The sequence below is a fragment of the Erythrolamprus reginae genome, chromosome 3 (genome assembly GCF_031021105.1).
Source record: "Erythrolamprus reginae isolate rEryReg1 chromosome 3, rEryReg1.hap1, whole genome shotgun sequence".
Lineage (NCBI taxonomy): Eukaryota > Metazoa > Chordata > Lepidosauria > Squamata > Dipsadidae > Erythrolamprus > Erythrolamprus reginae.
The window spans coordinates 71748895-71776533 of NC_091952.1; the positions used below are offsets into that span (position 1 = coordinate 71748895).

At 42.6% G+C, this 27639-nt stretch overlaps 1 protein-coding gene across 2 annotated transcripts in view; it reads right to left on the reverse strand.

The window, feature by feature from the left end:
- Positions 1–1551: 1551 nt before the first annotated feature.
- POMGNT1 (protein O-linked mannose N-acetylglucosaminyltransferase 1 (beta 1,2-)) overlaps positions 1552–27639 on the reverse strand; it is a 42005-nt gene continuing 15917 nt past the window's right edge. Inside the window, exons 9-22 of one of the 2 annotated variants that reach the window (XM_070745806.1) lie at positions 27398–27525; positions 26409–26479; positions 22652–22727; positions 21913–21996; positions 20800–20841; positions 20373–20431; positions 19865–19937; positions 19611–19739; positions 15620–15745; positions 14278–14342; positions 11215–11259; positions 10740–10875; positions 7661–7770; positions 1552–3819 (exon numbers count right to left, since the gene is read on the reverse strand). In XM_070745806.1, the coding sequence (XP_070601907.1) occupies positions 3738–3819; positions 7661–7770; positions 10740–10875; positions 11215–11259; positions 14278–14342; positions 15620–15745; positions 19611–19739; positions 19865–19937; positions 20373–20431; positions 20800–20841; positions 21913–21996; positions 22652–22727; positions 26409–26479; positions 27398–27525 (1226 nt within the window). In that variant the 3' untranslated portion in view covers positions 1552–3737. Of the gene's footprint in view, positions 3820–7660; positions 7771–10739; positions 10876–11091; positions 11260–14277; positions 14343–15619; positions 15746–19610; positions 19740–19864; positions 19938–20372; positions 20432–20799; positions 20842–21912; positions 21997–22651; positions 22728–26408; positions 26480–27397; positions 27526–27639 lie in introns of both variants that reach the window. The other variant, XR_011558582.1, reaches the window with a different exon arrangement.

Consider the following 27639-nt stretch of genomic DNA (forward strand, 5'->3'; position numbering starts at 1 on the left):
TTAAAAACACCCTCCCAGAGCCTCTGTGTGAGCCAAAAATCAGCTGGCCGGCACCCACATGCATGTTGGAACTGAGCTAGGGCAACAGTTCGTGTGCCAGCAGATATGGCTCTGCATGCCACCTCTGGCACCCATGCCATAAGTTTGCCATCACAGTTCTAAGCGGTTTACAGAGCCAGCATATCGCCCCCCCAAAATCTTGGTCCTCATTTTACCTACCTTGGAAGGATGGAAAACTGAGTCAACCTTCAGCCTGGTGAGATTTGAACTGGTGGACTACAACCAGCATTCTGCAGAAGTAGCTCAGTAGAAAAATAGGGACCACTTTGGTCTGTGCGCCTTCAGCATTTAGTCATGCTGGCCACATGACCACAGTGACGTCTTCAGACAACGCTGGCTCTTTAGTTGAGAAACATAGATGAACACCGTCCCTAGAGCTGGAAACGACTAGCATGCGTGTGCGGGGGAACCTTTACCTAATATGAAATCTGAATTTACATCTGCAAATAGGAGGAGGCCACGCATTGATTGATATTCATGTGGTAACAAATCTATTAAATCTCTTCTGCTCCTCCTGCCTCCTCCGAAAATAGCCTTCAGGATCTGTTCCTGATATGGGGTATCTATCCCCCTTATTAAGGGTCGCACCACCATATAAATCAAGGAACTGGGTTGTTTCCAACAGTGGCCAAATAAATAAGGGGGGAAAACACAGCATGCTTCTAAAACAGTGTTTCCCAACCTTGGCTACTTGAAGATATTTGGACTTCAACTCCCAGAATTCCCCAGCCAGGTTGAGAAACACTGTTCTAAAAGGTATAAATTCAAGTTGCTGACTCCTCAGCCCCGAATTTAGAAGTCACTCCCCATTAACCGAACCATCTACTTAATATTCTCAGCTTTTGGGAGAGAGTCCAAAATGGAAAGTCCACAAAATGGCCAAAGTGCTAGTGGCTCCAGAATGAGAACTATTTCATACACCTGCATTTTCACAAAGCGTTTTCTTTTCTGATGCACATTTGCATACTTAAAATGACATCTGAATGACATCCCTGTCTAGAATCCTTAGGAAAAATACATTTCTCATCCTTCACCTAACAGGGCAGGAATTGAAGTCAAGGCAGAGCAAACACAGCACTGTTATACTCCCAACACTGGAGTTCACATTCATCCTGCAAATGGAAGACCACCCTCTTTACTAAAGTGCCAAGAAGACCACAATTTTTGTTGGCAGAAATCCTTGCATGGACTATCCATGCCAATGAAAACTATAGGGATGCAGCAGACAGCTGACCTTTGCAAATATTATACTGAGAGTGTTGGGTTATATGTTCTACCTGAGGTCTCATTCAAGCACAGAAACCCTTGGGCTCTAGAATTAACTAGGAGCCTGAATTTCAAGGAGAACCATGCATTAGCTAATCCAGGCTTCCCAAAACTTGGGCGGCTTTTAAGACTTGTGGACTTCAACTCCCAGAATTCTCCAGCCAGCTACGCCACGTTTGAAGACCTCTGAGCTAACTTATCAAAACAAGAAGTTTTCAAGCTGCCTTATGGACAGGAAAAGGTATTTGCTCTTTAATTAGGACAAGTTTGGAGGAGAGTGAAGAAACAAAGGAAAACACAAAGAAGTAACTCAAGAAAATGAAAGAAAGGTAGCCTCAAACTAGAACCTAGTTGTTCCCTTGAGGGGAATGCTCATTTCTTTTCCCCTTAATCTATTCATGGTGTGAATATTCAAAGTGTTGGTTATGACCTATAAAGCCCTTCATGGCACCGGACCAGATTACCTCAGGGACCGCCTTCTGCCGCACGAATCCCAGCGACCAGTTAGGTCCCACAGAGTGGGCCTTCTCTGGGTCCCGTCAACTAAACAATGTCGCTTGGCGGGACCCAGGGGAAGAGCCTTCTCTGTGGCGGCCCTGGCCCTTTGGAACCAGCTCCCCCCAGAGATTAGAATTGCCCCCACCCTCCTTGCCTTTCGTAAGCTACTTAAAACCCACCTCTGCCGCCAGGCATGGGGGAATTAAGATTTCTTCTCCCCCTAGGCCGTTACAATGGTATGCATGGTATGTTTGTATGTGTGTTTGGTTTTCTATATTAAGGGGTTTTAATTTGCTTTTAGTATTGGATTATTATTGTATATTGTCTATGATTGCTGTTAGCCGCCCCGAGTTTTCGGAGAGGGACGGCATATAAATCCAATAAAACTTGAAACTTGAATATATTGAAAGTCACCATTTAAGACCTAAAACCTTCCCATTTCTCCATAAGGCACAGGACATCCAAGAGGAAACCGTGATTTCCTCCTTATCCCTGAATTGCTTCCTCCTCTGTCTCCCCACACCCTTTCACCTCTGATCAGGGGTGGGCTACTGCCTAGATGGCGATGGGGAATGCAGTGGGGTAGCGAAAATGGAGCTCCACCCCAGAGCACCCAATTTGCACTGGAAGATGTTGAAAGAAAATGCATGAGCCACGCCCACAGTGTGGTAGTAAAAAAATTGGTAGCCCTTCACTGCCTCTGATTATCTATCTAGCAGAGCCCCGAGCTGCCCTTTCTTAGGACTTGGTATCAAAACCTTCCTCGGTGCGTACAAATCCCTTTGGAAGCAAAATACCTGCACCTCACACTTAACAGGAGGGGACTCAGTTATATCACAGGAGGGAAATCAAGGGAGGGAGTCATAATTAGTGGTAGAAAAGATCCTATGGTGCCTGGCTACTTCTAGGTTTGGTTTTCAGAAAACCTACAGACCACTCTCACTCCGAAGTAAGATTTAATCTGATTCATTTGCTACTTCTGCACCCTGATATACACTAAAGCTTCCCAGGCCAGCACACGCTTGCTCAAGGCACTATTCTTCTTTACTGCTGCTTAGCTCTTCCTGCAGGAAATGTCCAAACTATGTAGCTTGTATCTTTTCAGTTATTTCAATCAAGACCAACTGCCTTAGCTGAATCCAAGCAGATCCACTGGGAATCTAGAACCCATAGCTTTGGAAGGGACCACCTTTCGCTGCCACCTCTGCCCAATGGGAAGAGAGGATGAGAGAGAGGGAAAAAAAGGAAATTCTGAGCCCGAGTGAGCAGGACATTCAGTAAACACATGCAGTTCTTTTGCAGCTTGCATCCTTTGATCACGAAGCCAAGGCCACAAGACTCTTCTTTGTGCGCAGGTGAACCACCGGCCATAAAGTCACTAGCCAGGCAGTGGTTATGTGGCTTTAAGGTATGGCCCCATAGGCTGTCCAGGTAACAATTCCCATCATTATTACTCACCTCGAAAACCAGCAGAAATATAAAGCAAGAAAACAGCCTTTAGAAGGTGGCTGGCCACTGCAGCAAACTAATAAATTAAAAAAAAAATTATATATCCTCGGGTAACAATGTGGAAAGAGCTTCTAAAGGGACTCAATCCCTTTCAAACAGCTCCCTCGGGCCCAACCCCAATTTGGGGAAATAGTGGCCCACAATTAGTAAAGCGTCAATATTAAAAATGAGACAACGGCATTGTTTCACCGGCTTAGAAAAATATTAAAGACGTCTGTTCTTTCAAGGCAATCTATCCACTGTCAGCAGCAGCCTGAGGATAAGGGATGGGGAGAGCTCCCTTTGGCTTGTCCTACTTCTCAAGACTCCCAGAGCAAAGCCAGTCCCAGAGAGCTCCAAGTGTTCCTCTGCCCTCCTATTCTGCAGGCTATGAAGGCAAAATGGTCAACGCTCCACGATCTGCTTCATGTTTGCTCTGCTCCTGCTGCCTCGTCCTTGGCTGGGGGTTCTATGTAGATTGGAGTCACTGAAGGTGGTTTTTTCAATCTAGGGGGGAAAAGGAAAATGGTCTCGAATTACCACTACAGAAAAGGAGGTGAAAAGTTTAGATTCAACAGGACGAATAACAAAATACAGTGGTACCTCAGTTCTCGAATGCCTTGGTTGTCGTACATTTCGGCTACCGAACAAAATTTTCAGCAAAAATTTCCTTTGGTATCCGAACAAAAATTCGGATACCGAACAGCCACAGAAAATTTTGTTAATTATCCTAAATGTTACCGCCGGGGGCGGCCGCAATCCCGGCAGCTTCGGGGGGCTCCTTTCCTCAATGCTTCGTCTTGTTACCTTTAAGCAGCTGCACCAACTTTCTCCTTCCCGGCGGCGGCAACGGCAGCGGCTTCCCTTTGAGGAGCAACAGCGACGGGAACATCACGTGATGAAGGGAAGCTGCCGGAGCCATCTCAGCAGTTGCCGCCGCTTCCCTTCATTACGTGACATTCCCGGCGCTGTTGCTACTCGAAGGGAATCCGCCATTGCCGCCACCGGGAAGGAGAAAGTTGGTGCAGCTGCCTACAGGTAACAAGACGAAGCATTGAGGAAAGGAGCCCCCTAAGCTGCCGGGATTGCAGCCGCCCCCACACTTCCTGCAGCTTGGAGCGCTTAGACTATAGAGCTCCTCAGATTTTTTATCCCATAGGAAATAAAGAAAATAGATTTAATTGGTTCCCAGCGAGTCAACAGGGACTGGGAACCAATTAAATCCATTTCCATTATTTCCTATGGGATAAATTAATTTGGTACTTGACCAAATCAGTTCTCGACCACACTTCTGGAATGAATTGTGTCGAGAACCGAGGTACCATTGTATATAAAACAGTCTTGAGGGCAAAGCAGTGGTTTACAGCAGTGGTTTTCAACCTAGCGGTTGGCACCCCTTTGGCGATTGAATGACCGTTTCACTTCAATTGCCTAAGACCATGGTAAAAGACCAATTTCCTATGGTGTTCGGAACTAAAGCTTCTATTCTGGTGCCTTGGAACATATTTTTACAATCTGTCCAATTAGGTGTTTACAACGGGGGTGTCCCTCTGACCTTCCTGCCAATCAGCTTAAAGCTCTGTTGGGAGAATTGGCGCTAGACATATGGTTGGGGCCAGAGGTGGGCTACTGCCCGGATGGGGAGGAACACAGTGGGGTAGCAAAAATGGAGCTCCATCCCAGAGCACCCAATTTGCACTGAAAGATGTTGAAAAAAAATGCAGGGCATCCTGCATAAGCCACGTTCACAGTGTGGTAGTAAAAATTTTGGTAGCCCTTCACTGGTTGGTCACCACAACATGATGAACTGTATTAAGGAGCAGTAGTCCATCACCTATCGCTGGTGTTACGTTCCAGACCTGGCTGCGATAGGTGAAATCCGCAATGGGGAATTTATCGACTGATAGTACTTATTTAAGTATTTATATTGTAATTGTTTGGTAAGTTTTCATTGTTTTAAGTGTTTATAACCCCTTCCCACACAGTATTTATTTTAGATACAGTATTTAAATACAGTATTTACAATTTTATATATATATATATATATATATATATATATATATATATATATATATATATATATATATATTTTGAAAAACCTGCCGATCGAGTTTGGCGGGCTGTTTAAATCTGCCGATCGACTTCCTTAGAAACCCGCGATGAAGTGAAACCGCAGTAGGTGAAGCGCGGTATAGCGAGGGACTACTGTATTAGAAAGGTTGAGAACCACTGTATTACAGAGTTTTCTAATCTGGTGTTTTCTAGAAGCACCAAGTCTCAACTTTAGAATTCGAAGGTATCAGTCAATGCCTGAGGTTAGGGGAAATGCAAGCAGGCTAAAGTAGACTCCAATATATCCATCCAAACTAGTGTTGTCTGATTTGTACCAGTCTTCCATAATATCCAACTAAAGTATCCAGTGCTTTTACATGAATACTGAATTTGAAATATTTTGTATAGAAACATAGAAACATAGAAGACTGACGGCAGAAAAAGACCTCATGGTCCATCTAGTCTGCCCTTATACTATTTCCTGTATTTTATCTTACAATGGATATTTGTTTATCCCAGGCATGTTTAAATTCAGTTACTGTGGATTTACCAACCACGTCTGCTGGAAGTTTGTTCCAAGGATCTACTACTCTTTCAGTAAAATAATATTTTCTCATGTTGCCTTTGATCATTCCCCCAACTAACTTCAGATTGTGTCCCCTTGTTCTTGTGTTCACTTTCCTATTAAAAACACTTCCCTCCTGGACCTTATTTAACCCTTTAACATATTTAAATGTTTCTATCATGTCCCCCCCCCTTTTCCTTCTGTCCTCCAGACTATACAGATTGAGTTCATTAAGTCTTTCCTGATACGTTTTATGCTTAAGACCTTCCACCATTCTTGTAGCCTGTCCTTGGACCCATTCAATTTTGTCAATATCTTTTTGTAGGTGAGGTCTCCAGAACTGAACACAGTACTCCAAATGTGGTCTCACCAGCGCTCTATATAAGGGGATCACAATCTCCCTCTTCTTGCTTGTTATACCTCTAGCTATGCAGCCAAGCATCCTACTTGCTTTTCCTACCGCCCGACCACACTGCTCACCCATTTTGAGACTTTGTACTTTGTATGTCCAAAAAGGTAGGGCGCCTTTCAGTTTTTGCCCAGTCTCGCTTACCTTTTCATAATTGCTCTATTCTATTCTATTCTATTCTATTCTAGAGCTGGGGTGGCACAGCAGGTAGAGTGCTGTACTGCAAGCCACTGAAGCTGACTGTAGATCTGAAGGTCAGCGGTTCAAATCTCATCCCCGGCTCAAGGTTGACTCAGCCTTCCATCCTTCCGAGGTGGGTAAAATGAGGACCCGGATTGTGGGGGCAATAGGCTGGTTCTGTTAAAAAGTGCTATTGCTAACATGTTGTAAGCCGCCCTGAGTCTAAAGAGAAGGGCGGCATAAAAATTGAATAAATAAATAAATAAATAAAAATTCTATTCTATTCTATTCTATTACGATTCACTGAAAAGCAAGGGTACAACATTTATGTTGGCCCAAGGTTCACATCTGGCTTTTAAACAATATAGCACTTAGACTATTATTATTATTATTATTATTATTATTATTATTATTATTATTATTATTATTATTATTATTTGACTTGTATGCTGCCCTTCTCTGAGGACTCGGGCGGCATATATACCACTTCATAGTGTTTTACGGCTCTCTCTTGGTGGTGTACAAAGTCAACACATTGCTCCCTACAATCTGGATCTTCATTTTTCCCACCTCAGAAGGATGGAAGGCTGAGTCAACCTTGAGCCATTGAAGACTGGGCACTGCTTTCCAAAAAGTAAAAAGTGGGACTTGGACAAACAGTTGATTTTATGAAATGTTACATGTAAATGTAATTAAAAATTATTTTAATATCCAGTTGTGAATTTAACAGTTTCTTCCCTCCGCATGTTGAAAACTGCAATTTAAGAATAACTTCTGAAAGCCTCTGGAACTACACCCAAGGATTACAAGGGCTGCTGTAGTCCCATTAGTGCTTCTTGCTCTAAAGTTCTACACAATGTCCATTTCTTTAAAGAATTAAATAAGGATTAAATTGGTCCTCATTTAATTCTTTAATGAATTGCAGCAAAGCTAAGCAATGGATAGAAGCTAATCACCCATAACCGGAGATGTCTCCATGTCTCCCTTTGGAAAAAAAAAAATTGGATGTGACATTTTGTTTAAGAACAACATGTGTAAAAGAGGAAGCGCCTAGCCAAATAATCTGGCCGTAAGAGTTGGACGGGAAAAAGAAAACTTTTATACAACCATTAAGTCTAACTTGACCCACAAAGATGACTTACGAATATGGAGAGGAAGGGACTCCCACGACCAAGAAGTGATTTTTTTTCCTAAAGAGCCGCCATAGTCCCTTATGATTCCCCCGGACATCCAGATCCCAAATGTGGAGGCACTAAAAGAACAAGTAATAAGCGTCTTAGAGCAAGACTGAATGAATCATGTGACTAAAGATTCAAAATCTAAACCAGTTGAGTGTTTCTAAGCAGCTTTCAGTGCTGGCTTGTAATATGGTATGGCCTAAATTTAAGCATGAATTCTTTTTCAACCTTATCATAGGCTAGGCAAGAAGCAAAGTTGGAAATTAAACAGGCTTTAAAGGTGGGTTTTCTTTTTTAAAAAAAATCCTGTTATCTTTTTACCAGTTATTAAAACAAGTATTCCTACAAAATGAATTAGATTTGTACATGGCAACAGCTATGTACAAATATTCTGTACTTTTCAATGGAAAGTACAAATAATTCCTCCTGTAAAAGAATGGTAAATTAAGTTATGGGTGCATTAATCAATGTTAAAACCAAGCTTCTTAAAAAAATCTGATAGAGAATATACCTGAATGTGGTAGCTATTATTGGATTATAATTTTGTAAACAGATTTGTACTACATCTCACGTTCATTTGCTTCTAACGTAACTTTTAACATTTATGGTAGCTGTTCTCCCCCTTTTTATGGTTTTTTAAAATCATTAAAATTTCCAAATCAGATAGGAAGTTATAGCTTTTTAATTAGCTTATAATGTGTTCTGCCGGCGTGTCTCAACCACCCGTAATTACAGGGTAATTAGTCCAGGAAGACACACACCACACGATAAAAGGAAAACCCAAAAGTTTTTATAAACAGAAAAAGAGAAACAGCTCCCTTTTTAAATGTCAAAGGGATTTGCTGGTACACATAAGGCACAGGTTAAATGCAGTCCAATTGCTTACCCAATAACTGGGAAATTGAGTCCAATTCTAAAGTCCAGAGAGTCCACACACACAATCCTGAACAGCAAAAACCACGATCTTGATGAAACAATGAATCAGATAAACTGCCATGAGGCTAAAACACCAGGCTGCACTTTTATCTGTAGCACTAATTACAGCAGCCCCACCCAACCACAGGTGGCCTCATTTTCTCTTGTAATAATCCTTCAGTTGTTGTCTCCTATGCATCACTCTACACATGCGTGGATGTGTCATTAATTCTTGTTCAGAATCCAGGGATGATACAGATGACTGATCTCCTCCTGGGCTGTCTGCCAAACTCCCCTCTTCCCTGTCACTCACACTTCCTTGGTCAGAGGAGACTTCGTCGGCAGATTCTACTAGGAGCAAAACTGGCCTGCGGCATGTGGATGTCTCCCCCACATCCACCTCCACATTGCTTGGGGCAGGAGCTGGGCCAGAGCTAACCACAACATAATGTATAAGTTAAATCATACTGTCTAAAGCAGGTAATAACAATGTAACAATACAGTGGAACCCCGACATAAGAGCTGCTCGACTTAAGAGCTACTCGAGATAAGAGCTGGGAGAGGAGTAATTTTATTTATTACTTGGATTTGTATGCCGCCCCTCTCCGCGATACGAGCCGAGAAGAGCCGGGCTGGCTTACTTTCCTTCCTTCCCGCGCTGATGCAGAGCCACTCGAACAAAGCGTCGCGCCCCTCTGATGCTTTCGGCGGCTTCCGAAGCGACGCTGGGGTCTTTTGCCGCCAAAAGCGTCAGGGGGGCGTGACGCTTTGTTCGAGTGGCTCTGCATCAGCGCGGGAAGGAAAGTAAGCCAGCCCGGCTCTTCTCGGCTCGTATCCCGGCACTTGGTGAGTGGAGAGGCGGTCGCCTCCCCTGCCGCCCCACTCTGGGGGTCCTTGGCTTCTGCTGGGGGTGGGGGGATCCGAACGCTGTTTTGAATTTCACATTCCGAGTGGCCCAAACGCCAAAGGCGAACTTCCGCACCTCAGGAGTTAGCTCGCAAACGGCGCGGCTGTTTTAAAACATCGCTGCCGGCCTGGGGGGGGGAGAGGGAAAGGGGGGAGAGGGGGAAGAGAAAGAGGGAGGGAGAGAGAGAAAGAGAGAGGGAAAGGGGGGAGAGGGGGGAGAGAAAGAGAGAGGGATAGAAAGAGAGAGAGAGTGAGAGATGCTCAGTGAGCCTTTCTTTGAAGTTGCCTTTCTTTCTTTCTCTCTCTCTTTCTTTTTCTCTCTTGCTCTCTTGCTCTTTCATTCTTTTTTCTTTCTCTTTCTTTCTTTCTTTCTTTTTCTTTCTTTCTTTCTTTCTTTCTCTTTCTTTCTTTCTCTTGCTTTCTCTCCTTCCTTCCCTCCTTCCATTTCTTTCATTCTCCCTCTCTATTTTTATTTCTCTTTCATTTTCTTTCTTTCTCTCTTGCTTGCTTTCTTTCTTGCTCTTTTTCTTTCTCTCTTTTACCTTCCCTTCCTCTATTTCTTGCTTTCCTTTTCCTTCCTCCCTTCTTTCCTCCCTCTACAGGATTGGGTGGCAGTGAAGTTACTCTCCCCTTTCATAAGTTTCCTTGCTTCCTTCCTCTGTTCCTGTCCCTTCACCCTTTCTTTCTTCCTTTCTTTCTTTCTTCCTTTCTTTCTTTCCTTCCTTTCCTCCCTCCATTTCTTGCTTTCCTTTTCCTTCCTCCCTTCTTTCCTCCCTCTACAGGATTGGGTGGCAGTGAAGTTGAATAAATAACTACAGTTTAATGAATAAAAATAAAAGTTTGCCATGTTGATTGTTTTGGGTAAAAAGAGGAAGGGAAGGAAAGCTCTCAGCTTATCATCTTATTAATAAGTAAAGTTACATTTATTCTTGCAATGTCTTTTTGCATAATTTAGACTAACTTTGTGAGTTTTTTGAGGGCTGGAACCAATTAAAATTATTTACATTAATTCCTATGGGGAAAAGTCGTTCGAGATAAGAGCTGCTCGACTTAAGAGCGCAGGTCCGGAACGAATTAAACTCGTATCTTGAGGTACCACTGTATAACACTTATATTGACTTATTTTAATACTTTTTTCAACATTCATATCGATATAAGGCATTTTAATAAGAAAGTTGTCTGTCTCTCCGTCTTTCAGTCTATCTCTTTGTCTGAAAAATACCTTGGCAAGCTGAGTCCAAGTAGTGAAATCTGCCTCCTGTTCCATCTTTATGTACATCACATAGGTTTTTCCTTCAGTGTCTGGGACAAAAGAATCCTCACAAGGATTTTTGCTATGATCCAGAACTTCAGCCTCACTGAAGAAGTGGGTGAAAATAAGACAAGATCAGAGAGGGCAAGCAGACAGAAAAGTCCATAAAATGAAGCAAGGGCCACATTAAAGATACAAAACAGGAACATGCAATCCCCAAAATATTAACTGGCTTTGTGAGATAATAAAATTCCTTTCTTATTTCAAAAAGAAGATATTTTTCAAAGGTATGCTAGTTGCCACAATGTTCTTCTGAATTCACCTTTCAGGCATTTGCCAGCATTTCATAATTCCAGTCCCAAAATTTTGCACACTAGGATCAGGCCATATAAGACATCCACCTTTCTATCAGTTTCAGTGATCCATTGTTTAACACATAAGGTACCTGAGCAGACGATGAAGTTCAATTTCATATGCATCTTTCTTTAAACTATACAGTAGAAAAAGAAATAAAAAGTCAGAACTGAAATTGAATTGCTTTATACTCTATAGAGCAGCGGTGTCAAACTTGATTTTAGGGTTGTGTTTGACTTGGGAAGGTGGGGGGCTATACTGTTGGGGTGCCTGTGGTGGCCTGAGCACTCTGCCAGTGAAAATGGGCTTTCAAGGTCAATTTTCTGTTGCAATGACTTCCTGTAACTCTCTGACAAAGAAAATGGAGCTTGGGAGCTCAGTTTTTGCTGGCAGAGGCACCATGGGTCAGTTCTTTGCTGTTTTCAGGGCGGCCCTGTGAGCCAGATCTAACCACACCAGGGAGTTTGACACCTCTGCTATAAAGGAATGGAATAGTCAGTTAGTTTATAGTTCATTAGATTTGTATGCCGCCCCTTTCCCAAGACTCGGGGCAGCTCACAGCATAACAGTAATACAATACATTACAAATCTAATAATAAAAAATTAAATCCATTTAAAAGACATTAATAACATAATAAAACCCCTGACTATGCAGTCACACACATTCAACCTAACCTATCATACAGTAAGGCCAAAAACATAATAAAAAGGGGGAAAGATGGTAATTATCCCCACGCCTGGCGACAAAAGTGGGTCTTCAGCATTTTACGGAAGGCGAGGAGGAGGATAGGGACTATTCGAATCTCTGGAGGGGGAAGAGGACTGCTCCTATTTCCACCCTTAACTTCCTGCCCATCCTCAAAACATGGTCTAGAAATATGTTGGCAAAACTTCAGCCATTTTGCTGAAGTTTGCCAACATATTTTGAACATTTGTTCTCACGTTCAAAAAAACCTCCCTCAAAAACAAGAGGAAAAGCTAGAATCTTCTGGCGTTGGTATGTGTGTGCTTTTGTTTACCCAGAGCTATAAGAGTAACCATCATCATCATCCAGGGAATGGCAGGTAATGACTGCAGAGATAAACAAGCCCAGCAAACGCTGCAGCTACTAAAGCAGGTACGATTAATCCCAAATGTTCCATCCCATTTTTTTAAAGGAATTTTATAGTCATGCAGCTGTTGCTCAAATGTGATATACAATTTGAAGTGCTTTTTATTTATTTATTTTAATGTACACTCAGGTTTCCAGGACAAAATGTTTCTCCCCCTGCAAATAATACACACATATTAAACCATTAACTTGCTGCACCAAACATAGAAACATAGAAGTCTGAAGGCAGAAAAAGACCTCATGGTCCATCTATTCTGCCCTTATACTATTTTCTGTATTTTATCTTAGGATGGATATATGTTTATCCCAGGCATGTTTAAATTCAGTTACTGTGGATTTATCTACCACGTCTACTGGAAGTTTGTTCCAAGGATCTACTACTCTTTGAGTGAAATAATATTTTCTCATGTTGCTTTTGATCTTTCCCCCAACTAACTTCAGATTGTGTCCCCTTGTTCTTGTGTTCACTTTCCTATAAAAAACACTTCCCTCCTGAACCTTATTTAACCCTTAAATATATTTAAATGTTTCGATCATGTCCCCCCTTTTCCCTCTGTCCTCCAGACTATACAGATTGAGTTCATTAAGTCTTTCCTGATACGTTTTATGCTTAAGACCTTCCACCATTCTTGTAGCCCGTCTTTGGACCCGTTCAATTTTGTCAATATCTTTTTGTAGGTGAGGTCTCCAGAACTGAACACATCTCCCTCTTCCTGCTTGTTATACCTCTAGCTATGCAGCCAAGCATCCTACTTGCTTTCCCTACCGCCTGACTGCACTGTTCACCCATTTTGAGACTATCAGAAATCATTACCCCTAAATCCTTTTCTTTTGAAGTATTTGCTAACACAGAACTGCCAATACAATACTCAGACTGAGGATTCCTTTTCCCCAAGTGCATTATTTTACATTTGGAAACATTAAACTGCAGTTTCCATTGCTTTGACCATTTATCTAGTAAAGCTAAATCATTTACCATATTACAGACCCCTCCAGGAATATCAACCCTATTGCACACTTTAGAGTCATCGGCAAATAGGCAAACTTTCCCTACCAAACCTTCCCCTATGTCACTCACAAACATATTAAAAAGAATAGGACCCAGAACAGACCCTTGTGGCACACCGCTTGTAACCTGACTCTGCTCAGAATACTCGCCATTAACAATAACTCTCTGAGGTCTATGCTTCAGCCAGCTGCAAATCTATTGAACTATCCAGGGATTAAGTCCAATCTTCACTAATTTATCTATCAGCTAAACTAATTCTGCTTTTCTACTTTTATTATTTCTTCTTGTTCCTTGTGCTCACAAACTGATATGGAACATTGATAGATGCATACTAGTTTGAGCCAAACTAGAATAATAATAATAATAATTTATTAGATTTGTATGCCAAGCTGCCAAGAATCAACCACTCAATTATAATTTACAAGTCTGCTTTGGTTGAGCATTAGTAAATAGCCCCTTCGTTAGTCCAAATCCTTGCTGTCTGAGAATGGTATGGGAATCTAATTTCCATCCTGACTAGGGGTTCCTGTCAAGAGTGTTGTATTAGGGTTGATCCTGGGTGGGTTCTAATTTACCTCGCTGCTGGTTCACTTCCTTCCACACCACGCGGTGCGTCTCAAGCGCGCACTCCTGCGTAGTGCTGAAAAATCTGGGTAAAAAGCCAAAAACAAGATGGCGACCGCATGCACAGTGCCAGAAACTTGGCTCCTGCACATGCTCAGAAGAAAAAAAATTAAAAACAAATTTAAAAAAATTCTTAAAAAAAAAAAGATATTGGTGCCAACAGACTAGCACTGACCAAACCAGACAGTGATATCATTGTGACATCACCAGCGGGTCACTATTGGTTTGGGCGAACTGGTCCAAACTAGGGGGAACCCACGCCTGGGTTGGTCTTGACTTGCTCCTATTCCTCAAGTTCTCTGGTATGGCTACATTCATATTAGTGAGTTGCCTACAGAAGAAAGCTTATGGTTACTTCAGAAGGTATCCAGGTTAGCTTTTTCTCCATATTCTCTACATACTGAACTTACCTCTCTACATTCTTAAGCTGTACGTTGGGGACTGTGTTGAACTTGTGCTTTTTGAAATAGGCTTCCTAGAAAAATATGAATGGAAAAAAAGTATTATTTACCCTAGCCTTCCACTTTTTCTTCCGAAGTACAGCAGGGAGAGCACCATGAATACTACTGCTGCATCGAAGATTTACAAGGAAAATATTTTCCATCATGTCCAAATAAGAAAGAGCAACTGCAGCTAAACGATCTCGTTTGTTTCATAGATAAGGCTGAAAGCAATCATTGGGAACAGCTGCACTTAGTGAACAAATTGCTGAGTTTTGCTTTGTCAATATTTGACTATAAGGACAAATTGCAAACACTGGGATTAGGGAATAAATCAACCAAAGACAATACTGATTGCTTTCTTGGGTCAGTTTATAGTTAGTCTAGACCGCTATTCTATTACCTAAAACAGTTATTCATTTTTTTTCTTAGTGCTCACAAGCAAGAGGGCTTCTTCTCTCCCACAAGATAAAATTTTAAAATCTACTTTGCCCATCCATAGAAATTCAATTTACTGCTAATGGTCTTTAAATACTAATATGGGAGAGTAGCACAGATTATTCTAAAAAAACCTTTTCCTCCTTCCAAAATTATGCTGCCATTGTCTGAAAAGCAAGGAAGCATGTGTAACTGAACAATCTAACTGTGCTTCTCCTCCAATTGAAACCTCTCAACACCTACCCGGGGGTATTTTGTGAATACATAAGAATATGAACAGGAGCTACTATTTCTGCCAGATTATTCATGAATTGGGAGAGCCAATGGTAACAAGATCAGCCAATGAATAGGCATAGCAACTAATAGCAGCCAATGGGAGCTAAACACATCTAAGTCTGTGCAGAGAATCGAAACTGAAGCTATAAGGCTGGACGTGGCTCAGCCCACTCTTGTCTCTCTCCGAACTCTGAATTAGAAGCTGCTTGTATTTTACTTATAACTGCTACTATATTGAAGAAGAACTCTGCTACTTGTAGTGTGTGTGTGTGTGTGTGTGTGTAACATATTTTTGCTGATAGTGAAAAGGAAGGGAGACTAGTATAGATCTATTTCAAGCTATTTTGCTCTCATCAGCTAGCCGTACCCTTACCAGGTTTGAACCTGGGCAGTCTGCCTGCAAGGCAGTAGCTTTAACCTCTAGGCCACAGGTTCTCCTCCTGTCTCAGCTCCTGACTACCGATTTGACAGGAAATAAACATATATATGTTTATAAAGAAGTTAATGAATCCAGCTGTATCAGTTATCTGTGTATGCTTCTGGTTTAATGATTTATGCAACAAACTCTGATAATTTCTGCATTTGAAGGGTCACTCACATGGAAGTAGCCATTCATATTGAGGCCAACAATGCCAAAGTGATATGAACGGGACACGTCTGGGATGAGGCATTCGCGGCCTTTCCGTTGTTCTGGCATGCGCATCCACATGTCCCAGTCCCAAAGCTGAGAGAAGAAAGCAGACAAAATACAACACGGAGAAGAAGCTTTTCTTTGAGAGCAACTTATTTTGCTGCAGCCACCATAAAGCATTTACAAAACTCCCTTGAGGTTTAAAGCAGAAGATAACTCTACCCAAGTTTCAGATGTTGGCTCTTATTATTTCTCAATTTTGAAAATGGAATGCATCCTGGCATTAATGCTCAAGAGATTTCCGCTCCAACACATCCTTTATATGTAGGCATAAAATCTGGACGAAATGGGAATACTTTTTGTTGTGTTTGATTTCAGTTATTTTCTTTGACATAGAAACACAGAAGACTGACAGCAGAAAAAGACCTCATGGTCCATCTAGTCTGCCCTTATACTATTTCCTGTATTTTATCTTAGGATGGATATATGTTTATCCCAGGCATGTTTAAATTCAGTTACTGTGGATTTACCAACCACGTCTGCTGGAAGTTTGTTCCAAGGATCTACTACTCTTTCAGTGAAATAATATTTTCTCACGTTGCTTTTGATCTTTCCCCCAACTAACTTCAGATTGTGTCCCCTTGTTCTTGTGTTCACTTTCCTATTAAAAACACTTCCCTCCTGAACCTTATTTAACCCTTTAACATATTTAAATGTTTCGATCATGTGCCCCCTTTTCCTTCTGTCCTCCAGACTATACAGATTGAGTTCATTAAGTCTTTCCTGATACGTTTTATGCTTAAGACCTTCCACCATTCTTGTAGCCCGTCTTTGGACCCGTTCAATTTTGTCAATATCTTTTGTAGGTGAGGTCTCGAGAACTGAACACAGGATTCCAAATGTGGTCTCACCAGCGCTCTATATAAGGGGATCACAATCTCCCTCTTCCTGCTTGTTATACCTCTAGCTATATACCTCTTGACATTAGAAGTAGGGCCATTTTAGAATCCCTCACTAATATAGTTATATAGCATTAGTTTAAGCATTTGCTAGTCATATAATGGTCCTTGATTTTTTAAAAAAATAGTCTGGATATTACAGAGTTAGAAAATGGCAAGTCAATGCCTTTTGTTTCTTTTTTCCCTTTTCTTTCCCTCACTTTTCTCTTCCCTTTCCCTATTTTTCCTATTATTTACTTTTGTACATTTGTAGGCTACTTTATAAACTAATAAAAACTGATAAATGGGAGAAAACGGCAAGTCACTGAGCTTATTGAACAAAACCTCAATGCTTCAAAATTGCATTTCCCCTTTCTTCTTGTTGTGGTTCCGTCTGAGGCCCCTCAGGGAACGGCTGATCTTCTGTCGGTTTCCAGCTCAGAGGGAGAGGATGAGGAACAGGAGGTTCAGGCAGACGAGGAGGAGGAATCCCAGGCTGAAGAAGAGGGAGGACAGCCAGAGTCCCCCCAGAGGGAGCTCTCCCCAGCAAGCAGCCTGAATTCCTTAGAGGAAAATGCACAAGCCATAATTGATCTGCGACAGAGAAGAGCTACACAGCGAAGGGACCAATTGGCTAGGTACTTTCAGCATTAAAGAGGCAACAGCTGGGTTTGGGTGTGGTGCTCTTTGGAAAGGCTAAAAGGCAGACCCACCCTTCCTGGCTTGTGGAGTTTTATCTTTGAGAGTCTTGGGACCTGGCTGTGAACTTTGGCGTCTTGGAATCCTGGTTTGTGCCTTTGAGTACTGAAACCTTGGGGTGGGTGTGCCAGCAAGAAGCTTGCTGTATTGTCTGGACATCAGGACTCTGCTGTAAAGTATTATAGCCTGTCTGTTGGGAAGAACAGGTTTTTCGCTGTGTTTATTTTTTCCAGCTATAAAGTACTTTTGCTTTTACCAGAGTGTCTGGCTGTTTTTTCCAGTTGGTGTTGAGGTCTGGGGGAACCCAGACAGAACACTTCTAATGCTTTCGTTGTTCTTGTATATCCCTGCAGCCTGCAAGCTCTCGCAGTGATATTTGGATTGCATGAACGGCTGGGCGTGATGTGAAGTTGTTAGGAAATACACAAGCATGCATGACTAAATGTTATTTAAGTATGTTAACTGTGAGATTTGCATTAAGCATTCTCAATTGCTTTGCCAAGGCCAATCAGTAAAATGACTTCTAAGCAGATGGTAGATGGAGGCATAGCAACAGCCTAGGTCCTCCAAATTTGTTCCCTCTGAGCATAGTGGTAGGAAATGATTAGAAGTGGAATTCAGTGTACAGTATTTGGAAGAAATGAAAAGAGGCCAGGACATTATTATTAAAGTAGCAGGTCTTTTAAATAGCTATCATGAAGTTAGTTATTTTATTAGCAAAACCCTCTCTAAGCAGTTTACAGAGGCAGCATATTGCTTCCAACAATCTGGGATCTCATTTCACCGACCTCGGAAGGATGGAAGGCTTCCTTTTATTCTGTTCTATTGTACCAACATCTGAAATTTTTCCCTCCTGTCTTTTTGTTCAACTCTAGATGATTTGAGGGACAATTCACGATTGCTTAAATCTAAAAACTACAAGTATGTGTAGAGCCATGGTGGCGCAGGCCACTGAAGCTGACTGTAGATCTGTAGGTCTGCGGTTCAAATCTCATCACCAGGGCTCAAGGTTGACTCAGCATTCCATCCTTCCGAGGTGGGTAAAATGAGGACCTGGATTGTGGGGGCAATATGCTGGCTCTGTGAAAAGTGCTATTGCTTACATGTTGTAAGCCGCCCTGAGTCTAAGGAGAAGGGCGGCATAAAAATTGAATAAACAAACAAGCATTAAAAAAAATTAAAATAAAGCCTTTCAGTAATAACTTTTTCCAATTAAGGAAGCTTTCCAACTGCAGCGTTGGAGCAGGTATCCTGAACTTGGGTAGCATTTTGTATACAATATATGGATTTTATGTTCTAGAATAATGATGGCGAACCTCTGCACGCGGAGCCATATCTGCCGGCACATGTGCTGTTGCCCAACAGATCTGCAGCACCCATGTGTGCAGCAGCCAGCTGATTTTCGGCTCGCATGGAGGCTCTGGGAGGGTGTTTTTAGCTTCTGGAGGGCCTCTGAGGGGATGGGGGAGGGCGTTTTTCCACTCGCCACACTCCAGGGAAGTCTCTGGAGCCTTGAGAAGGTGAAAAATGAGCCGACAGGGCCCACCAGAAGTTAGGAAACGGGCTATTTCTGGCTTCCAGATGGGCAGGGGATAAAATGGACGTGGGCACTCGTGCAGGCATGATAGTGTGCGTGCACATGCTTTCGGCACCTGAGGGAAAAAAGGGTTTGCCATCACTGTTCTAGAATTCCTCAGCCGACATGGTCTTTAGTAATAACACTGAGTTTACTTATTTGGAAATTGCAAAGGTCAGAAAGAGTATGTTAGAGCAGTGAGGGCAAATATTGTTTTCCCTCAGGTGTCAAAAGCATGTGTGTGCCCACATCCATAATTCAATGCCCCCCACATGCCCCACCCCCTGCGCATACATGCATGACCCTCTGCACTGCACTGCCCCCTTCACGTGTGTGCACAACCCCCCACTCCCCCATTTCCCAATTTCCGGTGGGCCTGGTAGGCTCGTTTTTTGCCCTCCTCAATCTCCACATGCCACCTGTGGCACACATGCCATGGGTTCGCCATAACAGCGTTAGAGGGCGCCATAATCCCGATGGTGCAAGAAAAGCTACCATTAACTCATCATGAATACCAGAGGGTAGTAATGCACAATTGGCCATCAACCTAATACAGTGTTTCCCAACTTTGGCATCTTGAAGAGATCTGGACTTCAACTCCCAGAATTCTGAATGCTGGCTGGGGAATTCTGGGAGTTGAAGTCCAGATCTCTTCAAGTTGCCAAGGTTGGGAAACACTGACCTAATACACACACACACACAGTCTTGTTCAGCAAGAAAAAACAACCTATGAAAACAGACTGACCTTCTCTGGTGTTGGCCACTTGGGCTCCAATTCATCCTTATACAGAGTCTTTCTTAGCACCCAGCCCAGGCCTGGCATGGTCTCTACACGATACAGAAGTGAAGGGTCCTCAGCGGTATGTTCGTATCCCTAATCAACAAAAGAGAAAAAAATTAGGAAATCTTCCCCAGCAGGAAACCTATCACATAGTCCTTTATCCAAGTTTGGGGAGAATGAGGTGAAATGTGATAAGAGGGAGCATCAGGGTAACTGACCTGGTCATTCCAAGCAGAGATGCAATACAAGCTGTCATCTTCTTCCAGCAAATAGATCGACTGGCTTAGAAAGCTAAGAAAATGGAGAAGAATTTCAAAGAACAAACCGACACTGATTCAATTTACGAAAGCAATGCTATGAATTGCTTAAGATTGAAGCATGCTTTTAAAAAAGGAGATGGCTTGGAACAAAGGCAATGAAGCCCTAGCAAAACTAATGACATGAATGAGTTACATGAACTAGTAGGTCACTTCAACCGGTTCACCCAAACCTGCCCAAACCAGCTGACTATCGTTCCTGACCATCAGAATTTCTTCTGATGGGCTTGATGGAGGAACTCTTATCCTACAGCATCTCCCTTTCAATGGAGTTATGCTTTCATTGTCAATGAATGGCAATATATTCATCTAAAACTGGCCAGCCACACTGACAGAAGAGGTATCAGCCTCAATTCTTTGCTGGCAAAAAAAAATAGGACCAAGGTAAAAAAATGAAGTCAATAAATACCTGAAGAAATCAATGGAAATGTCCAAGTCTTCTTCCAATACCACAGCAAATTTTGCATCCTACAAAACAATCAGGATAAGAAAGGAATCTACGGTGCTTCAAATCTATATACACTTTTTCACCCAGTGTAAGAATTTCTGCAAAGCTGACAATCCAGCAGTGTATTATCTTCACCAAAAAATAAGAACATTCCCTTTTCAGTAACAACTAAATAATGAAAACCTGTATTTCTAAAAAGCATGGCATTAGGAATATTTGCTATCAGCCTCTGCAACTTTCAGGTTTGCATTAGGTACTTATTACTATAACTCCTTTAATTAATTAAAACTAACTCTCAGTAGTTACATTAGACAAGCATATTCCAAAGCAGAATTTCCCTAAATAAATAGTCCTGTTTAAACTGGCAAAAATAGAAGAGCTGACCTACCGGATGCAAATTGAATGTTGCAGTCAAACTGGCCTTGTAGTGCTGTATGGGGACAAAAGAAGGAATAAGAATGGGGGTATTTCTCGAAATTTATTTATTCTTATAAATACTAATAGAGCCATTACTGAAAAACTGTTTTTTTTAGAACATTCAGACCAACCATCTTTATGCCCATGTCACACCAACACTCCGCAATCTGCATTGGTTGCCGATCAGTTTCCGGTCACAATTCAAAGTGTTGGTTATGACCTATAAAGCCCTTCATGGCACCGGACCAGAATATCTCTGGGACCGCCTTCTGCCGCACGAATCCCAGCGACCGATAGAGTGGGTCTTCTCCGGGTCCCGTCAACTAAACAATGTCTTTTGGTGGGACCCAGGGGAAGAGCCTTCTCTGTGGCGGCCCCGGCCCTCTGAAACCAACTCCCTCCAGAGATCAGAATTGCCCCCACCCTCCTTGCCTTTCGTAAGCTCCTTAAAACCCACCTCTGCTGTCAGGCATGGGGGAACTGAGATATTCTTTCCCCCTGGGCCTCTACAGTTTATGCATGGTATGTCTGTATGTATGTCTGGTTTTTATAATAAGGGATTTTTGGTTGTTTTATTATTGGATTGCTACATGCTGTTTTTATCACTGTTGTTAGCCGCCCCGAGTCCACGGAGAGGGGCGGCATACAAATCCAAATAATAATAATAATAATAATAATAATAATAATAATAATAATCATAATAATAATAATATATTGTTTCGTTTGTGTCTCAAAGCAAGAATAATACATTCCCTAAATTTCTAACCATTCACAGCTGACAAATTCAAGCCCAGAATGCCAGTGGAAAGCCAAGGCTTGTGCTTGAGCTCATCCACCACAAATCAGTCTGGAGCAGGGGTCTCCAACCTTGGCAACTTTAAGACTTGTGGACTTCAACTCCCAGAATTCCTGAGCTAGCATGATTGGCTCAGGAATTCTGGGAGTTGAAGTCCACAAGTCATAGAAGAGCCAACTTTGCCTACCCCTGGGTCTGGGGGATAACAAGTACAGAATAGGCTTTCTAATGGAACTCATGGTTTCATGGAAGTAGCAGGCAGTCAAGGCAATGAAATGAGTTGCTCACCTGAGCGACTCTTGCATTTTTTATGCTGATGGGCGTATGCTGGATTCCCTTCAGGCCAAATAATTCAACTACATCCATCGGTTCCTAGAAAAAGAAGAAAATGTGTGTTGTAAATGAACTGTGCTCATTCATTTTCATCTTCCAGGTTGGATACAAACTTTCTTTTATTTTAGAGATTTCCGGGATTGAACAGGATTTGTTTCTAGAATAGGGTAAACAACCTGCGGCCTCTAACTTTTTCATTATAGTCCTCAGCGTGTTCTGAAACTATTCATGATTATTATTCTTAATAATAAGTGAAGTGAAAGCTGTATACAGTTCTTAATTTTGTATTAGTACCTTGCCCACTGTGATCCCCAGACTTTCAAAATGTGTTGCATTGTTTCTGAATGCCACAGTTGCCACATATCTTAGAACTAATGAAAATTACTGTCTGTTTCTACAAAAGTAAGAATTACCATACAAATTCCAATCTTTTTAAAATGACACATTAACATACAGTATATTATTATAGTCATAGAGCCTTTTCAAAAGTTTTCGGTGAAATGTAATCTTTCATAAAGAGAATATAGTAGGGGAGCAACTTTAATTTGACTTAAATTTAAAATTTAAGATTAGTCCTGGCCTTACTGACTCTTTGGTGTAAAAAATCCAAGTGTTGTAACTGGAAACACCCCCCCCCCTCCCAAAGTTACACACTTTCAAAGCAGAAGTAGATCCACTCTTCCTGATGACTTACCTCATAATATCCATCAATAAAAACTGTTATCATTTGAGGATTGACCCCTTGTGCTGACAGAAGAGACCGCAGCATCCTAAAGAGAGAAGGGTTAGCATATTAGCTTTTAAGTGTATTCTTAGAATATATATCTAATATTCCCATGTCACACCACCACTCTGCACTCTGCATTGGTTGCCGATCAGTTTCCGGTCACAATTCAAAGTGTTGGTTATGACCTATAAAGCCCTTCATGGCACCGGACCAGAATATCTCCGGGACCGCCTTCTGCCGCACGAATCCCAGCGACCAGTTAGGCCCCACAGAGTCGGCCTTCTCCGGGTCCCGTCAACTAAACAATGTCGTTTGGCGGGACCCAGGGGAAGAGCCTTCTCTGTGGCGGCCCCAACCCTTTGGAACCAACTCCCCCCCAGATATCAGAGTTGCCTCCACCCTCCTTGCCTTTCATAAGCTCCTTAAAACCCACCTCTGTCGTCAGGCATGGGGGAATTGAGACTTTCCCTCCCGCTAGGCCTATAAAATTTATGCATGGTATGTTAGTATGTATGATTGGTTTCTAAATTGGGGTTTTAAATTAACTTAAATATTAGATTTGTTTACATTGTATTATTATTGTTGTGAGCCGCCCCGAGTCTGCGGAGAGGGGCGGCATACAAATCTGATTAATAAAATAAATAAATAAATAATAATAATAATTTGGTTAATACTTTAGTATTACTGATATAAACATGACTAATGTTTGTTCATGTTAATCTCAAATTATGTATTGTATGCCACTCAGAGTTGACTGTTTAGAATATAAATTGTTTACAAATAAACAAACAAAGGATGAGATTTGCAGGATCTCAGATTTACACTTTTGTTCTATTATAGGTGAAACCTTCCAGCTGACTCTGGGTGTGCTTTCCTTTTCCCTTCCTTGTGGGTTAGAAGACTTTGTTTGTTTAGAGCAGGGGTTTCCAGCTTTGGCAACTTCACAACTTGTGGACCTCAACTCCCAGAATTCCTCAGCCCCCATGCACTGGCTGAGGAATTGTGGGAGTTGAAGTCCACAACTCATAATGTTGCCAAGGTTGGACACCCCTGGTTTAGAGCAGTGTTTCCCAACCTTGGCAACTTGAAGATATCTGGACTTCAACTCCCAGAATTCCCCAGCCAGCATTTGCTGGCTGGGGAATTCTGGGAGTTGAAGTCCAAATATCTTCAAGTTGCCAAGGTTGGAAACACTGGTTTAGAGCATGGGTGTCAAACTCGCGGCATCATGTATCATTACGATTTTTCCCCTTTGCGGAGCTGGGGTGGGTATGGCTTGCGCATAACACATCTGGCCCACAGGCCACCAGTTTGACACCGCTGGTTTAGAAGGACAAAATCAAGGAAACCTGACCACATCATTTGCAAATTGAAGATTATATTCCAACATAAACTAGGCAGGCAAGAAATAATCATTCTCCACTTGATGTTGCATAGCAGTTTATTTATTTATTTATTGGATTTGTATGCCGCCCCTCTCCAGAGACTCGGGGCGGCTAACAGCGACAATAAAACAGTGTACAATAGTAATTTGGTATTGATGATTAAAAATCAATTAATATAAAAACCAAACATACATACATACATACCATGCATAGAATTGTAAAGGCCTAGGGGGAAAGAGGATCTCAATTCCCCCATGCCTGGCGGCAGAGGTGGGTTTTAAGTTGTTTACGAAAGGCAAGGAGGGTGGGGGCATTTCTAATCTCTGGGGGGAGTTGGTTCCAGAGGGCTGGGGCCGCCACAGAGAAGGCTCTTCTCCTGGGTCCCGCCAGGCGACATTGCTTAGTTGATGGGACCCAGAGAAGATCCACTCTGTGGGACCTAACTGGTCGCTGAGATTCATGCAGCAGAAGGCGGTCCCTGAGGTAATCTGGTCCGGTGCCATGAAGGGCTTTATAGGTCATAACCAACACTTTGAATTGTGACCGGAAACTGATCGGCAACCAATGCAGACTGAGGAGTGTTGGTGTAACATGGGCATATTTGGGAAAGCCCATGATTGCTCTCGCAGCTGCATTCTGCACGATCTGAAGTTTCCGAACATTTTTCAAAGGTAACCCCATGTAGAGAGCGTTACAGTAGTCAAGCCTCGAGGTGATGAGGGCATGAGTGACTGTGAGCAGTGACTCCCGGTCCAAGTAGGGTCACAACTGGTGCACAAGGCGAACCTGGGCAAACGTCCCCCTCGCCACAGCTGAAAGATGTTTCCCTAATGTCAGCTGTGGATCGAGGAGGACGCCCAAGTTGCGAACCTTCTCTGAGGGGGCCAGTGATTCTCCCCCCAGGGTAATGGATGGACAGATGGAGTTGTCCTTGGGAGGTAAGATTCATAGCCACTCCGTCTTGTCTGGGTTGAGTTTGAGCTTGTTGACACTCACCCAGGCCCTAACATCCTCCAGGCACCGGCCCATCACTTCCACTGCTTTGTTGGCTGGACATGGGGTGGAGATGTATAACTGGGTATCATCGGCGTATTGATGATACCTCCCCCCATGCCCTTGGATGATCTCACTTAGCGGTTTCATGTAGATATTAAATAGCAGGGGGGAGAGGACCGACCCCTGAGGCACCCCACAAGGGAGAGACCTAGAGGTCGACCTCTGATCCCCTACTAACACCGACTGCGACCGACCAGAGAGGTATGAGGAGAACCACTGAAGAACAGTGCCTCCCACTCCCAACCCCTTTAGTCGGTGCAGAAGGATACCATGGTCGATGGTATCGAAAGCCGCTGAGAGGTCAAGAAGCACCAGGACAGAGGACAAGCCCCTGTCCTGGGCCCGCCAGAGATCATCCATCAACGCGACCAAAGCAGTTTCCGTGCTGTAGCCGGGCCTGAATCCAGACTGCTGGGGACCTAGATAATCGGCTTCTTCCAAGGACCGCTGGAGCTGAAGTGCCACCACCTTCTCAACAACCTTCCCCATAAAGGGAAGGTTTGAGACTGGACGGTAGTTATTGAATATGGCTGGGTCCAGGGAAAGCTTCTTGAGGAGGGGGCGCACAAGTGCCTCCTTATAAGGAGCCGGAAAGGACCCACTCCCCAAAGAGGTGTTGACAATCTCACGGACCCAGCTCCGCGTCACCTCTCGACTGGCCGAAACCAACCAAGAGGGACACGGATCCAGTAGACAGGTGGCGGAACACACAGCTCCAATGGCCTTGTCCACTTCCTTAGGTGTCACCAAGTCAAACCTCTCCCAGACAGATGGACAAAAACGTTTAGCCCCAGTCACCTCGACTGACTCGTTGTCAGTTGACTCTGTTTTACAATTGGAGTCGAGGTCCGCTCGAATCCGAGCAATTTTATCAGCGAAAAATGTGTTGAAATCCTCGGCACTACTCTGCAAGGGCTCCCCAACTCCCCCCTGGTTAAGAAGGGAGCGGGTTACCCTGAACAGAGCGGCCGGGTGGGATTCCGCTGATGCAATCAAGGTGGCATGATACGCGCATCTTGCTGCCTTGAGTGCCACTTTGTAAGTCATAATATGAGCTCTTACAAGTGTTCGATCGGATTCGGACTTACTCTTCCTCCATCGCTTCTCTAGACGTCTCTTCTGGCGTTTCAACTCCCGGAGCTCCTCGTTGAACCATGGAGATCTACGGGGTCTAGTGCCGCGGAGAGGTCGCAGCGGTGCAATTCGGTCAAGGGCCTCCGCTGCAGCCTTGTTCCAGGCCTCAGCCAGAGACTCTGCCTTTGTCTCTACTAACAGTCTCTCACCTGTACAGGTAGTTAGGTCTGTTTCCTGCAATGACAGCGACAGGTACATCAAAAACCTTGTTGTCTTTCAGCTAAAAAAAACCAAACACCAGAAACAGAAATTTAAGATAGACCATCAATACTTCTTTCCCCCATCGTACCTTTTATTTTTGTCCATTCTTATACTTGAACATTTAAGGCAGAGTTTCTCAACATAGGCAACTTGAGGATATGTGGATATATATGCAATTTTTCCTTGCCTGCAGTCTCAAGACTTAGATTATGAACTTAACCCAGTATTGTCGGACCACTTCCAGAATTAGGATTGTATAAATAGATTTTAATTTAATTAATTTAATTTATTTGACTTCTATGCCGCCAGTCCTGTAGGATTCAGGATGGCTTACTACAGTATAAATACTGTATAACACAATATTAAAAAAGAAGTCAAATATCAATTATAAACTATAAAAAACCCCAATTATCTGTGCCAGATATTAAAACTCATGGTCTCCACGCCTGCTGGCAAAGCCAGGTCTTAATTTTATTTATACTTTATACTTTATAGATTCTGCAACATATAAGATGTACTACTTATGTGTTGCAGAATTCAGAAAAGATTCCTAGTAGTATTTATATTTGTCTCTTGTATTTCAAATTCACAAAAGTAGGCAGTTAGCAAAGAAAGGAGGAGATTGAAAATAAAGTAAAATTCTGAAAAGGTTAAAAAAAAAGGTAAGACATGAAGGACAAATACAACAATCAGATGAACATAAAAGATAATTTTTTAAAAAAGCTGACTCCCAACTACACAGTCTGGTGAACTTTATTGCCAGATAGAACTGTCTGTCTGTCTGTCTGATCTATCTGTCTGTCTGTCTGTCTGTCTGTCTATCTATCTATCTCACATTAATCATTTGATAGGTCAGTTACATCTACTGTATGTAATTAGATAGAAATTTTGTTTCTAGAAAGAGTTGGTGAAGAATAAGGGCCATTATTGTACTTACTGGATCAGGATTGAACTCGATAGGTGTAGGATCTTTACAGCTGCAGACACTTCCATAACCTTCCACTTTGCTGCAAAAACGCTTTCGCCGCCGATTCAACTCAGTATCTGGCCAATGGCATTCTGCCTCTGTGGAATAAATCATATGTATGTATACGATTAGCTTGAGATATAGGAAAGTTTTGAAGTAGATAGCCTTTTATCCATTTATGTTCTGCTACAGGGAGCTCAGAACATTCTTAG